Source organism: Corylus avellana, chromosome ca4, assembly GCF_901000735.1.
Source record: "Corylus avellana chromosome ca4, CavTom2PMs-1.0".
In the NCBI taxonomy this organism is placed as follows: domain Eukaryota; kingdom Viridiplantae; phylum Streptophyta; class Magnoliopsida; order Fagales; family Betulaceae; genus Corylus; species Corylus avellana.
The window spans coordinates 26,108,070-26,122,935 of NC_081544.1; the positions used below are offsets into that span (position 1 = coordinate 26,108,070).

The 14,866-nt window shown below is 34.8% G+C and overlaps 1 protein-coding gene across 1 annotated transcript; it reads right to left on the reverse strand.

The window, feature by feature from the left end:
* Positions 1-3,897: 3,897 nt before the first annotated feature.
* LOC132179416 (phosphate transporter PHO1) lies at positions 3,898-11,841 on the reverse strand. Its single transcript, XM_059592143.1, has 15 exons — positions 11,566-11,841; positions 10,702-10,782; positions 10,339-10,573; positions 9,384-9,732; positions 8,803-8,851; positions 8,146-8,217; positions 7,444-7,573; positions 7,122-7,248; positions 6,091-6,343; positions 5,787-5,891; positions 5,640-5,684; positions 5,288-5,446; positions 4,558-4,833; positions 4,331-4,470; positions 3,898-4,208 (listed from the first exon to the last, which is right to left on the reverse strand). The coding sequence occupies exons 1-15, from the start codon at positions 11,803-11,805 to the stop codon at positions 4,118-4,120; spliced, it is 2,352 nt and encodes a 783-aa protein (XP_059448126.1). The 5' UTR covers positions 11,806-11,841; the 3' UTR covers positions 3,898-4,117.
* Positions 11,842-14,866: the final 3,025 nt, after the last annotated feature.

The following is a 14,866-nucleotide window of genomic DNA, read 5'->3' on the forward strand; positions in this document are numbered from 1 at the left end:
TCTTTGGAGTTGTCTTGGGGTGTGGGCCAGCCTTTTGCTTGATTTAACACATTGGCTTGAATGAGTCAATTAATATTGCTCAATATATACGTCATTGACTTGAGAATTGAGATCGAGTCAATATTATTCATGATTGATAGACAAATTAATATCATCATCAGTTTAAAAGATTCACTTGATGATCTTGTGGCTCATGCATGCTCAACGTCACTGTCATGCCCGGCCCCAACGAACACATGCAAGGAGAGCTCTAGGAATTTGCCTCAAGATGAGAAGATACAAGTTTCCTTCAACTTACACTACATTTCATTAAACTAACTCACCACCATTTGAACACATCACCTTCAACATAAAAAACACTTCCCATTTTTACATTCGATCAACAATATTCATAAATACTCAGCAAAAAATCAACACCCTAAAATACATTAACAACACAAATCACAACTTCAATATACCCCGCCCGCTAAACTCACCATCAACATTACTAAAACCCCATTACAAGCTCGATCTATTTCATCAAAAAAACAACTCAACACCGATCTTAACATCCATATTTCATTAAAACGCAAAAATGATGAACATACTAATTAACAAATCACTACAGTACTCTAAAAGTCATTAAAAACTAAACAGTAGCCTCAAATACTTAACATATGTCAAACGTAAAAGGGAGAGAATTGTCTTTCCACCAAGCTCCTCTCTTCAAGCTTAAGCCCTCTCTCTCTCTCTCTCTTTCTCTCAGAAGGAGGTTTCTCCCCCTTCAATTTTTGTTTAAGGCTTTATTTGTTTCGACGTAAAATGTTTTTTGATATATATATATATATATATATATATATATTACTCAATCATATTAAACTCTAAATTACGAAAATGGCCGGGACCCCACGGAAACTCGCCTAGGAAAATGTTTTTCTAGAAATCATTTCCTAGGAAAATGTTTTTCGCTGAAAACATTTTTTGATTTCGGGTCTCGACTAGGTCTTGGTCGGGTCTCGGCAAAGTTTCAGCGGGGTCTCAGTTTGGTCTCGATCACGTCCTGGTTGAGTCTCAGCAAGTTCTCGGTTTGGTCCCGATCAGGTCTCGGGCAGGTAACCCACGGGTCCCGGTTGGGTCCTGGATAGGTCCTGGTGGGTCTTAGTTGAGTCCTAGCGGGGTCCCTATCAAGTCTCAGGCGGGTTTTGGTCTTGTCCCGGGCTGGTCCCAATTGAGTCTTGGGTGGGTTCTGGGTGAGTCCCGGGCAAATCTCGGTTGGGTCCCGTTCGGGTCTTTATCAAGTCTCAGCGGGCTCCCAGTCTGGTCCCGATCAGGTCCCATGCGTGTCCTTGACGGGTCCCCAACGGGGCCCAGGTGGGTCCACCAGGTCGAGTCCCGGGGGGGTCTGGGTTGCGTCCCGGACGGGGCCCGGTAGGGTCTCGATTGGGTCCTAGTGCGTCTCGAATGGCTCTAGGTCGAGTCTCGGGTGGGGTCCCGTCTTGGTCAGGTTTCAGGCGGGTCTTGACAATGTCCTAGCTGGGTTTGTCGATTTGAGAATGAGATATTCAAACTCGAAAGATAGTCTACAGTTTTCAAAAATGGAAACCATTTTCTGTAAATTAAAGAAGAATTTTTGGTAATATTTTCCACTAACTATTATTTTACGTGGCACAAACACCCGAAAATATAAAAAAACATTTTCCGAAAATTATTTTACGCCGAAACAAACAGAGCCTTAATGCAGTTTCAAATGTATGTTTAAAACTTGCTTCATTCGAAAAAACTTGGATTCATTCGAACGAATGTTGCAGCTAGCATTAAATTAAATGTCGAATCTAACCTACTCACAAGTTTGAAACCCTGTGGGTCCGTTTTGTAAACGGTTTAGACAAAGGCAAGGCAATCCTACTTTTTCATTTTTTTAACATTCTCTTACTTTTTATATCACATCAACTACTCTTTATTACTATTCAAATAAAAAAATCATTACAATTTTTTTCAAAAAAAACATTCTTACTTTTTTTAACATCAATTAATTTTTGCTACAGTATCGGACTGAAACCGAAACGAAATCGTTTACCAAACAAACCCTGTACGTTCGAACAACTTTGTACTTCATTCGACCGAACTTGGAAAATTCATGATCAATCTCTGCCGTTTGATCTCTCCCACCACTCTTGAGGCTGTGCTGAGTGAAGATGCCATCTTGTTTGGACAAAGATAAAGTTCGTTCGAACAAAGTACGTCAAAAACGTTTAATGCTGGTCATTTTCTCACCTACCCACACATGTGGCACTGTCATGTAGAGATCAACTTATGTTCGAGCGAACTTGCAGCTCGTTCAAACGAACTCGCCCAAATTTGAATTACTTGAAACGAACTCCCAACTTTATTGCCTTAATGATCAAACGCCTACAAGCCCAATTGTGCCCTATCTAGCTAGATCCACCACAATTTCCCTTTATTTTCCCTTTATTGTGCTCTATCGATTTAGGTCTTGAATGCGATCAAGTAATTAATCAAGTTTAGGGGCGTGAGTTTGCATGGGAATTAGGCATCCTTAACTTACTTTTATGCAGATGCACCTGGTCCAATTAATTCATGCTGCATGGATGATTATTTATTTATTTATTTAATGCAGACACTATTTCCACAACTGCCTGTTGCTCAAAACGTACCTCCAAGGGTAAGTTTCTTTGTCTTACCCGCTTCTTTCTCCATTAATTTTCATCCTTTATCAATAATTCGACATCTTCATCACCTCATGCACTATTGACACATGGATAAATAATTGTAGTTCTTTTTGTCCATATATATATATATGTGCATCCAATTTGAATCAAAAGAGATTTTGGAGGAATAAGACAGGAAATAGTGCTAGAAATTTTGGAGAGCATGAGTAAATAAATATCGACGTTAGAGGACTATGTATAGCTAGCTGTACTACCTGCAAATTCCTTTTTAATGGTTATTACCAATAGCACGAATATATCCAATGTTGCTAAAAACAAAAAAAAATAAATAAATAAAAATTGAGAGGGGTATGAAAACTTGATTTTCCTATTAAAGTTTTCTCATTTCTTGTTTATTCCGCTTTCAGCATAATTGGTTGCTTACCGCGTTTAATGCACTGGAGATGGCGTTTAGCCTTGGGAGTATTTTGGCCAATTGTAGCATCATGTAATAAAATCAACCACACAAAACAACATTCAGCCATTGTAGCTCAAACTTGATAGAAGAAAGGCGAGAGTTATGGAGGTATTGCAGTATAAGACAACCATGGCATTTGTTTGGTATAAGTCGGGTTTTTACTTCAAAGGTTTTATAAGTATAAATTAATTGTAATTTTTTTTTTTAGTGGATGTTTCTTGGAATTGGTTATCATCATCATATCGGGAGTGATTTTACTTTTGAATAATTTTTCAGAATGTTTTCATTTCGTCAACAAAACTTTTTTGTCAAGTTTATTTTATTTTTGCGATTGTGGCTGTGGTTTGGAAATTTTAATTGGTTGTGATTGTCTGCAAACTCCTATAGATTCACTCCCTTCTAAGTGTTGTTTGGGGTCTTTGAGCGTTTTTCAATGCAAAAAAGGAACTATTAATTGGGTTCTCAAGAGGTGCTCCTTGTCACTTTCCTTCGCAAACCTGTTCTACCTTGTTGTGAGAAATTAGTAGGAAGCTCTGTTTCAAATGTTCAAAACTCAAAAGTGAGTTCCCATTGATTGCTTTCTAGTTAATTAGATTTTTCTTGTGAGAACGAATACCATATTGCTTTTTCCTAACTTCAGAAGTTGTCTTTTTGGATACGTAAGCTAGTTTGATTGCCAGTAATTGCCAAACGACAGACCAAAATATGAAGTAGCTAGCCAACTTAATTAATTAGATAAAACTAAGAAAAGGAAATGTAAAGCAGCTGATATTTATGTTCAACTCAGAATGCCTGTTTGTTAATTGTACAAGAAAATTAAACATTATTGTCTTAACACGCGCTTTAATTCTTCATAACAATTGGCGCCTTAGAATTGAGATTATATGTAATGGAGATGACGAGCCGTTTTGTTATTTAAAATGACTGGCCAGCTTGTCATGGACGTACGGGCGTCTGTACATGCATGCATGCATGCTGTCTAAGCAACGATTCACCCATCAGAATCTGTCTCCTGGAATGGTAATGGAACTTCCTTCATTGCCCTGTAGTTTCCCACGTTGTTCAGATGCTCATTCTCCAACCTATTTCATCACAATTTACCAATTAATTAATATCAGACAAAATTTCATTATATACTTCACATATTTTTTTTTTTTTAGTAATTTTATGTGTGAAATATCTAGACAGAAATTAAAGTACGTACCTATAAAAGTTCCAATGTCCACGACGAATAACTTCCAATGAAGCCAGGAAAAAATCTAGCAACCGTTGCTCAGCATATGGTTCTCTAGGCAACCTAAGTACGGACTCCACCCACGCAACTCTTAGAACAATGTTAAAGGCCTGCAATTTTCAATTTCTTGTCTGTTTCAGACATGTTTTGTGTAAAGAGATCATGAGAAAAAGAGAGAGAGAGATAAGTAGTCTTACTATGGAAATGTAGTAGATGCATTTTTTCTTGAGAATTAAATCATCTCTAAGCCAGAGGTTTTTGGAGTTGGGTTTGAGAAGCCCCCAGTCCTTAACAAAATCCCAGTACAACTGATATAGAGTAGCCACCACAGAAGTAAGTACGGCAAACCAGAGGTTTAATTTATTATGTTTATCATATGTCAACCTGGCACCGGCTGCCACCATGGCTGAAATATACTTCCCCATGTTAGCCAAATGGTCCACGTTACATTCATCAAACCATCGTCTTGCACACTTGTTAATTACAACAATACGAAAGCAAGGTGTTAGTTGGAATATATATATATACATAGACTATTGTAGAGTGTTCCAAAGCCAAATATATAGCATTTCGAATACTTATTCCAATTAATGTCAAATTGTTAAATTACTGTTTATCTTAAAAGATTAAGCTTAAAATCAAACAGAAATAGATAAATTTAATCATTTAATTTATGTTATAATAATATTCTTTCTTAATAATTGAGGTCCAATATATATGTGAAATATTTAATTGAAATAGAGAGTAAATTGACTCTATTAAAGGAGTCTGAACTTGCATGTGAGGGATAATGTTATAATATAAATTAAATAATTAAATTTATTTTATTTTATTAGCTTAATCTTTTAGGATAAGCCAAAATTTAAAATTTAAATGCAGTGTAGGAGAAAGAAAATGAACTCATAAATTTAAATTAAATAATTATACCTGCATTGCACGCCAAAAGTATGGCAAAAAAGAAATGACATAAGCTAGCTCCCTGAATATCCTTCCGGATTTGAGGTCGCAGGCACTGTAATTGTGTGTTCTGTTACTTCCTGCAAGAAAGTAGCAGGCTGCGGATTCCATGTGCCTCAGTAAGGGAATCTGTAAACAGTAAAGGATGTATTAATCGGAGATTAATGAAGCTATGTAGAGAGAAGATAATTAATGAATCTTAAACAAATTTATTTCCATCGCTTAATTTGTTTGGTTACCAAGAACTTGGAAGAAAATAAATATAAAGTTGATGTTTTGGATTTCAATAGCATCATGAGGTTGCTTAAGAGTGGTTAATTACCTGGCTAGTAAGTTGGTCGGCCATGAAAAAGTCTACCAACATAACCTGCATATATGTATACATGATACAAAAAATGCCACAATTTACTAATTTTCATCATATTGTTGAAGGAAATCAATGAGAAAGTAAATAAATAATTAAATTTACCTTATAAAATGGAGAGCAGACTATGTTACGAATTATACGGAGGAAACAGTAGCGTGTCGGGCGGTAGAAGATGTCAAATGGGCAAATGAGCAGTGCAAAGAAAAACTGAAAAAAGGGGATCAATTACGATCAGTACATTTTGTATGAGTAAATTAAGCAGGTTTTATCTAGAGACTGAGAAAGAGGATGTTTGGATTATGAAACCTTAAATGAGATTATGTTGTTTAAGTTACGGGAATATTTCTGTAAAATGAGAGCCAGAGATGAAAATCAAACATTTCTCGAAATGAAAAAAGGCACTAACCAACACAAGAATTCCAGGAATTGTATCAACTTGTCTAGAAGGAAAGACGTCGGTGGCCCGTAAAAGGAGGTGGACAACCATGGCTCCGACCACAATGGTCATGAAGGTGGTGCAAATGAGGAAGGCATCTTTGTACTTGAGGGATGTAGTGGGTGAGAATTCAAAGATGAAGTTGTAGTTGATCCTTGTATTCTTCCACATGAACAAATTGCATCCATACATGAACAAATGCAAACTCAGCAAAGCAATTATGCTGCAAAAGTCACACCCTTTTCAATTAACCTACACATCAATAATATATAATATATGCTTCTTTCATCTTATATTTTGCCATTGCATGAATAAAAATATTGATGACAATATTACAAGTGTTCTTCCTTAAATAGCACCCACATTTACAATTATTATTATGACTTTAAATTAAGATGAATCGAGAAAATGGCTAATTAACCTACTGAGTCCAAGTAATTGATTGGAAGACTGCTTCCGTAATGGCTTTAATTAATGTGATTGAGCTTGGGCCGGGATAGTGAGAGCGAGTTCCATATACTTTAAAATTATTTATTTTAACATAAATAAATAAAATTATTCATTTTGGCCCCTTTAAATCCAGGCATTTTATTGTTAATCAAAAGTTCTGATGTTGAACCTTTAAAAAAAAAAAAAAAATGTTTATGTTAAAATATTGATTAAATGATTAAATTTATTCATTCCTACCAGGTCTTCGGTTCAAACTTTGACTTTGTCAGTTCATCCCCCGTTTAGTAGAGAGAGAGATATGAGAGAAAAATAAATAAATAAAAAAGTTTACAAGGTACTACAATGAACTTCACTGCACAAATTTTAGCAATTTTTTTTTTTTTTTGAAGTGTCTATTGGAAGAGAAAAATAGCTCATAATAATTTAATTTAACTATAAAGGGTCATTTAGATTTTAGACTATCTGTGTCACTGTGTGAATTTTTTTTGTTTTTTGCAATATTAATTGGTGTAAAAATATAAAATGAGGAGAAAGTCGAGAGGAAAATTCACCTGAAAACTGGGTATACTGTTTCCATATATTCCTTTTGTTGTCTATAAGGGGAGGAGAATATACCCGACAAGTGTGCTAAGAATGCATATATAATAAATAGGGACACAAAACAACCAGTAAACAATCCTGCAATAAACAATAACAAAACAAATTAAATTAAGCAAGTTTAATCAGAAGTGGGATTTAACAAATTCTTTTGAAATTCAGCCACACTGGCCGGGGAGTAATCCCACTAGCTAGGGAATTAGTGGACAGCATTAGCAAGGGCTCAAATATTTAATTAATTAAGAATTAATACGTGGGTTACTGAAAGATAATTACCAACAAAGAAGGTGAGCATGTGAGATGTTTTTGGCTGTTGGGGGCGCAAGAATTTCATCGCCTTTTTCCTGTCATTGTTGGCGAAGTGCTTTGTGAATATGGTTTCCACATCGTCCATCAGTCTAACAACCTTTTCAGACCAAATATAATAATCTCTATTAGAAAAAACCAACACCAACCCATTCTCCAAAATCCACTTAGAGATATTGGAAAAGGAATATAATTTAAAAAATAATAAAAAATAAAATAAAATTGTACTGAAATTGATTGTCACTGAGTCTTATCATTTGGATGTGGAAAATGCAAACGTTTTGAGCCTCATTCTTTTTTTTTTGGAGAGACATTACGGTAGTGCGCACGAGGCCAATCGAAGACAATCATGGGGGCAAAGCGAAAGGTGGTGTTTATGACTTCTAAATGATAAGACATTTTAAGGTTGTGTGAGTGTGACCCTAAGAAGACAGGAAATTGTCTTTTGTTTACCACCTTCTATGGCGGCCCCGTTCTTTCGATGGGTTGGATCATTTACTTGACCAACTTTTTAACACTTGCTATCTCAGCTCTTGTTTATTTTGAGGTTATTGTTAGGGTTTGTCACCCTTTATTTATTTTTTCTTGTAATCTCCCACTTCCCCCCTTTCCCCAATTTGCATTATAAAGAAAAAAAAAAAAAAAAAGAAAGAGGATGGAAGAATAATTTACCTTGCCAGAGCTAATAAAAGGGGATTCCTTCACGGCTCTTAGATAATTTACCGAAGCTTGCTGGTTGGATACCTGTTGATCACATGAGAAATTGATATTAATGCTATAGTTGTTGACAGAATTAATTAAGAGGATAATTACATTAATTATACCCTATAACAAATTAAGGTATCTAAAAAAGGGCTTAATTTAACGTGAAAAAAGAAAAAGAAAAAGAAAAAGGCAAAACGTGGTATGAGTCAGAGATGGTTAGGAACATTTGGTTTCTTCAATCATGGTGTGTGTAGGAAGAAAATAGTTTGGAGTTTCACACTCTTCATGTGAGGTTTTTAGACATCGATCATTGTCTCCGGCCGAAACCAGTTTGCCGGCCAAGGCATGATGTATTGAATTCAAGTATTTCATTAATTAATATTTAAAAAAAAAAAAAAAAAAAGGATCAAATTTAATGGCATTGAGTGTGAAATGAAGTGCCAACAAAAAGCAAAAGCTTCACTTAATTACCAATTATGTAAAAAGACTAATCACTAAAATATCTCTGCAATTCCTTTAATTTGTTTCTTGTCCACTTTCTATGTGTGTCGTGTCGTGTCACAGTGAGGTATTTTCATTTGGCAAATTGAGGTTAATTAAGATAGATATTAATTATCACCATACCTTATCGAATTTCTTCAGTATCTTTGTGAATGCCACCATATTTAGTGAGCTGCCAAAAATAGTTAATTCGATTATTAGAACATGCATAATATAGACAAAATGTCTTTATACATAACACCAAAAAGAAAAAACCTCACAACAATCCACAACCAAATTCAATATTAGGTAAAGTGATTAGTACTTAAGTTGCTTTCATCGAAAAGGTGATGGAGCTAATTATACTAATATGAAAAAAAAAAGAAAAAAAAAAGGACCCATTGATATATAATTAACTGAAGTATATATGATCCCAAAAATCGAAAGCAATATATATTTCAGAATTCTGTGCTTCACAAAATCACATGTGGCCCATGGAGATTTCTACGCCTCGATCAGTACTTACTTTTAGTAAAGGCAATAGCGCATTATCATCACCAACTTCATTTATTAAAGGCACCCTTACGTGGCTTCATGTTTAACTATATATCACCATTACCTCCACCAACGCTAACCCACTCATCAAATCAAATCAATCTAATTAATTTCTCTATTTTTATGAACCAAAAAAAAAAAAAAAGAAGAAAGAAATTAAAGAAAAGAACCTGTAAGTTTTGAGTAGAGCAAGGCCTTTGTAGAGCTCAACAAATGCGCTTCTTATAGTCTTCTCAGCGCATTGAACCTTCTTTCGATTAATGAATTCACCGGAGCCTTCTTTTCTGGGATTATTAACTAAATCTTCCCACAGTACTATCGATGTAAGGGCGGCGATTGCCCTTGTTGTTGTCGTTGCCGGAATGTCTATCTTCATGGCCATCTTATGTTTCCCTTGCTTTGTTTTTGTCCTTGTTTCCAAGTTAACGAAACTCACACCATTTCTTTGTAATGATGCTATTGCTTCTTCTGTCTCCGAGCTCTGATCAGTAGGGCTTTCAGCCAATTCAATCGACCCTTCTGCATGCAGTATATATAATTAATGATTTATTTATTAAAGGATCGGAGGACTAATTAACTTTGTATTAATTTTTAAAGGACATAAATTTTCTCAAATATCTTTTAAGCCATGTAAAATAATGCCAAATATATATCTATAAACATTTAAAATACACATTAAACTTTTAACTTCATTAATAACAGTTTATTAATTTAGATTAAATTTAATGTACATTTTAAATGTTTACAGATATTTGGCACTATGAATTAATTAGAAGATACTTTTTTCAGGTTGATTTAGAGATTGAAAATTTCTATCTATTTTTAAATTAAATATAAGAGAGCAAATTAATTTCGCATATGCAGCTAGCATTTATTGGTTGGCTACCTACTTAAAATGAGTCTCAAAGTAATTGCCATGTGATTTTTGTATGCCCTCTAAATCACGTTTCGTAGGACCCCAAATCCTCACCGGTCCAAATTAAACACAATTATTTTATTACAGAAATTAAGGCATGTTTGGCAACGTGTCAGCATGACATTGTTCCATGTCTATAGTCCAGTAAGTTGGACCTTACAGAGAAATTCTATAGACTACATGCAGCACAAAAAAAAAATTGGACTCACCCGAGTAATTAGAACTCCGGGCCGGAGATAACCAAGAACGAGGAGAACTTAGGGAGTTGGGACTCGACGGAGAGCTTTTCCGGCGACGGTCATTGATAATTTGCTTGAGTTCAAGCAAAATCTGAAGCTGCTTGTGGATATTCTCCCATCTCTCAAGCAACTCACCCTCCGTTTTCTTGTAAAATTGGTTCACCTTAGTGAGCTCATCATCCAATTTCGCAAAAAACATTATTACCTACACATCACTCAAATACCCACAAATAAAATTAGCAATAATAATAATAATAATAATTAAAATGATGGGTAAGCAGTAAAAATGTGGCATATATATATATATACAAGTAAATTAATATTATTAATTACCTCATCCTCCTCAGTAAACAGCTGAGAAAGCTCAGTTTCATAAACCTCCTCCTCACTATCCTCCATGGTTTTATTCTTGACCTGAAACAGAAAATGGATATATAATGGAGAAGCTTCATGCTTTCTATAGTGTCTTTTTCCGTTGGGTGCTCACGATCTTTTCGTGAAAGGAGTGTGTGCCTATAACAACCGTTTCTTTTTGGTTTCGTGAGAGAATGAGAAACACTCCAAAAGGGAAAGCAAAACGCACCTAAAAAAAAAGAAAAGAAAATTGTTCTAAGATATATATATATATATGCATCGCCTTCATTGGAGTGCTCTCATAGCATTCTCAATTTACGTCCATTTTTTCTTCTTCTAGTATTTGATAGACAATAATTGCAATATTGCAAAATTAAAGCACTAAATATTATATATGGTCATGGAACATGAACGATGTTTAGTGAATAACAGGTAGGCCATGTCTTGTCGTGTATGAGAGAGAGAGAGAGAGTTCAGGTGTACCGGAAACACCCAAGAGAGTTTGGCCGGAAAATGACGTCATGAGTAATAAAGTTTCTTGAAATAGTTTAAAAACAATATACACGTAGAGACACAAAAAGACAAAAACCAAAAACACACCGGACTTTTCGGGTACGAAAAAACAAAACCAAAAAAGCTTTTGCGAATGGAGATAAATCCAGTACCGGAAAAAACTCAAAAAAGTGACCGGAATTCAATGATCGATCGGACGTACACGTTAACTCAACTTCAATTAGGCTGCTCTTCTTTGAAAAGCAAAAGGGTTGTAAACACAAACATACATACATACCTACATATGGATTTCTACATGTTTGCATATTATATATATATATATATATGTACCTGAATTATATCGGTCGACTTGTTATCGGGATCGTGGAACTTGTTATAGATTTTGTTCGTCAAGTATCGAATTGGGTCGAAAATGGAGAGACCGAATTCGCCATTAACGTCTTGAGGTTGTTTGGGCAATCTAGAAAGCTTGATTCTCTTGATTTGTTTCTTCAAGTGGCGGTAATTCACGAATTTCTCCCTCCACTCGGGAATGATTTGAGCTTCAAGCTCCTTCGAGAACTTCACCATTTTGGTTTCTTGAAGTGTATGAAGGGGGGAGAGTGAGGCATATATAAAAGTAGAGCTTAAGAGGTAAGAGAGTGATTGGAAAGCTTTACATTTATAGAAGAGATTGAGGGGGAGAAGAGAGAGCCGTGTAGAGAAAATATATGGAACACGGATTTTGCTATTCAGATATGGAATTTTTCAATTTCTTTACGGAATTATTATTATTAGTTTTTTTTAAAAAAAAAATTTTAGAAAATTAAAGGGTAATGGGATTTTAGTTTATGTGGAGCCTTCAAGTCTAAGTTTAGGTCCATGTTGTTTTCTTTCACACTATCATGTTGTAGTGTTAAAAAAAAAAAAAAATGAAATTGCTTTTATGAAAGTCATTTTGGCATATATATATATATATATATATATATATATATATATATATGCCAACTTGGCGGCCACTAAACTAGTCATGCGCGTAGCATGCAAGTTCTCTGTCTTGCTATCAACAAAAATTTCACTTTTCAAGAAAAAGCAAATAACGAAAAGAAATAAGAAATATATTTTACCATATTTGAATTACATGGTGCAAATTAAAAAGGATAAATGTAAAATTAGTATACGTGGTTTGAGATTTTGACAAATAAATTATGGTGTCTTAAAACACTTTTTTAGGTAAGCAACAAAAAAAAAAGAAAAAAAAAAAAAGAGGTAACTGCCATTAAAAAAGTTTACAAAATCCAACAATCACATCAACACAAATTCTATTGTCACCTGCAATAAAAATATTAAAAAACTAAATATAAAACATATATTAAAAAAAGAACAAAAAGAAACAAACAAACAAAAACACGACGGCTGAACCATATACCCTTAACGCCATGGGAGTGGTTCGGCCATTCTCTCTTTAAGTATATTTGAGGTGGCCGAACCATTCTCATGGCCTTGGAGATGGGATGGTTTGGCCACCCAACATAAGAGTGGGCAAATACCTGCGAAACCCGCCTCACCCCGCCTATTTTTCCTAATAAAAGTGCAGATCTGGGTTTTTTTTTCGAATATTTGTACGAGGCAAGGCAGGTTGCGAGTTGATTTTTTTTTTTAAAAACCCCGAATACTCGCCCCATCCTTTACCCTAAACATAAAACCCTAATACTCACAATAACTCATCCATCATCTTATTCTTTCTTCACGCCGCTTCTTTTTTCTTCTTTCTTCATTTTCTTCTTTCCTCTCTCTTCTATATATGCGCCTCCCTCCCTCTCTCTCGTTTGCGCCTCTCTCTCTCTCTCTCTTGTCTGCGGCTCTCTCCCTCTCACTCTCTCATCCACTCATATGCGCCTCTCTCTGGGTGATGTAAACCTGCCCAAGCCCACATCACTCACCCCGGCTTCGCAAAACCCAAGACTCGGTGGAAATTGTTCATTATAGCTGGGTTGCAGGTCTAATTTTTAATACCCGCAACCTGCGGAGCAGGTATCCAAATATCCAATACTCAACCCGATCCGACCCGTGCCCACCCCTAACTCGCACTTGACCAAAGGGAGTGATGTACCACCCCTTTCATTTTCCTTCTTCTTCATTTTTTAATATATAGTTTATATTTGGGTTTTTATTTTTTTATATTGTAAGTGACACGTGTCGAGGGACGGAGGAAGGGGGGAACTGACAGGGGCCAAGGGACAGAATTCATTCACATGTGTCACTTACAATATAAAAAAAATAAAAACCTTTCATATGAAAGGTGACAAAAATCATTCTGTCACCTTTTATATTATTATTGGCGATAATGTGACACATGATTAAATTCTGTCAACTTCTTTAAGGGTTGGGACCTATTTGTTTTTTGTTTGTTTGTTTATCCCATAGAATGTTTAATCATTTTTTAAATATCAATAAGCTATTTGTCAAAACTTCAAACCATATTAACCAATTGTACACTTATCCTAATTATTAATGCAAACACTGTGTATTATTTATGAAAATTAATCAGTTCTGTTATATATACCTGCGGCTCTGCTAAACTCTCATGCGTGTGGCACGGAAACTTTCCACCTTGCTACTAATTATTAACACAAATTTCATTTCTTAATAAATTCAAATTACGAAAGAACAAAAATTGTATCATACCATATTTAAATTATATTGTACAAATTAATAATATGCCGTACTACAAGTTGTTATTAGACCTTTCATCGAAGCATTTCAAAAAACAAAAAGACCTTTGATCGAAGAATTTTCCTTATTTTAAGGCATAAAGGTGTTCCAATTCCCTATATCGATCTCTATCCTTGATAAGTTTTTCTTGGTAAATGCTTAGTCCAGAACAGAAGATAATTACACACGTGACCAAAATATTCAGGTCCTCAAAGAATCATGGACATCTCATGATAATATATATATATAACTTTTAGGTCCCAAAATATTCAGGTCCCATCTGTGACCAATAGGTTTGGAGATCTTGATATATAACTTTTAACACTCCTTTAAACAGTTTTTATTCTGACCATAATAAAGTTTAATAATAATGTTTCGCTGGACAACTAAAATCATTGCTTTATTGATTTAAAATTAATCATGTTGACCATTATAACATTTGAATCACAAAACAGTGGTGATTATAGACTATAGAGCATAAGTTTTTAGATTTACTTAGTTTATTTTCCCTTACAAAAGAAAGATATCGTCTTAATCATAATTTTTTTTTTAATCCATTTCTTAATTTAGTGAGGAATTCAAACTTACTTAAATATCTAAAATTTTCTTTTCAACTTCCGATCCCTTCATGTCAAAGTATATCACCGGAATGCTTCATATATATATAACTAGACTATAAATCTCGTTTCTTTATTGAGAGAATGGACCAAAATATGTACATCATACAACATAAAGTGTCGAAACAATATTGAAACATGTTAACAAAGTATAAATCATATTACAATACGTGTGAACGAAGTATCAATCAAAGTTCTTCTCCAGTTCTCCACGATTTTTGTTCTTCTCCATAATAGAGTTGGCACACTGACGTCCATGCTTGAATTTTTCCTGGTTGTTTTGTCACCAATGAACTTTAATTTAGTGGGCCACTTATATA

Bases quoted from the DNA above. Each gene is read 5' to 3' on its own strand.
- LOC132179416 (XM_059592143.1), bottom strand. From the start codon at position 11,805: ATGGTGAAGTTCTCGAAGGAGCTTGAAGCTCAAATCATTCCCGAGTGG. The intron at 6,344-7,121 runs GTGAATTTTCCT...TGACTTTTGCAG, and splicing joins ACAGTATACCCAGTTTTCAG to CATAATTGCTTTGCTGAGTT. The intron at 5,685-5,786 runs GTAAATTTAATT...ACATATATGCAG, and splicing joins TCTGCTCTCCATTTTATAAG to GTTATGTTGGTAGACTTTTT.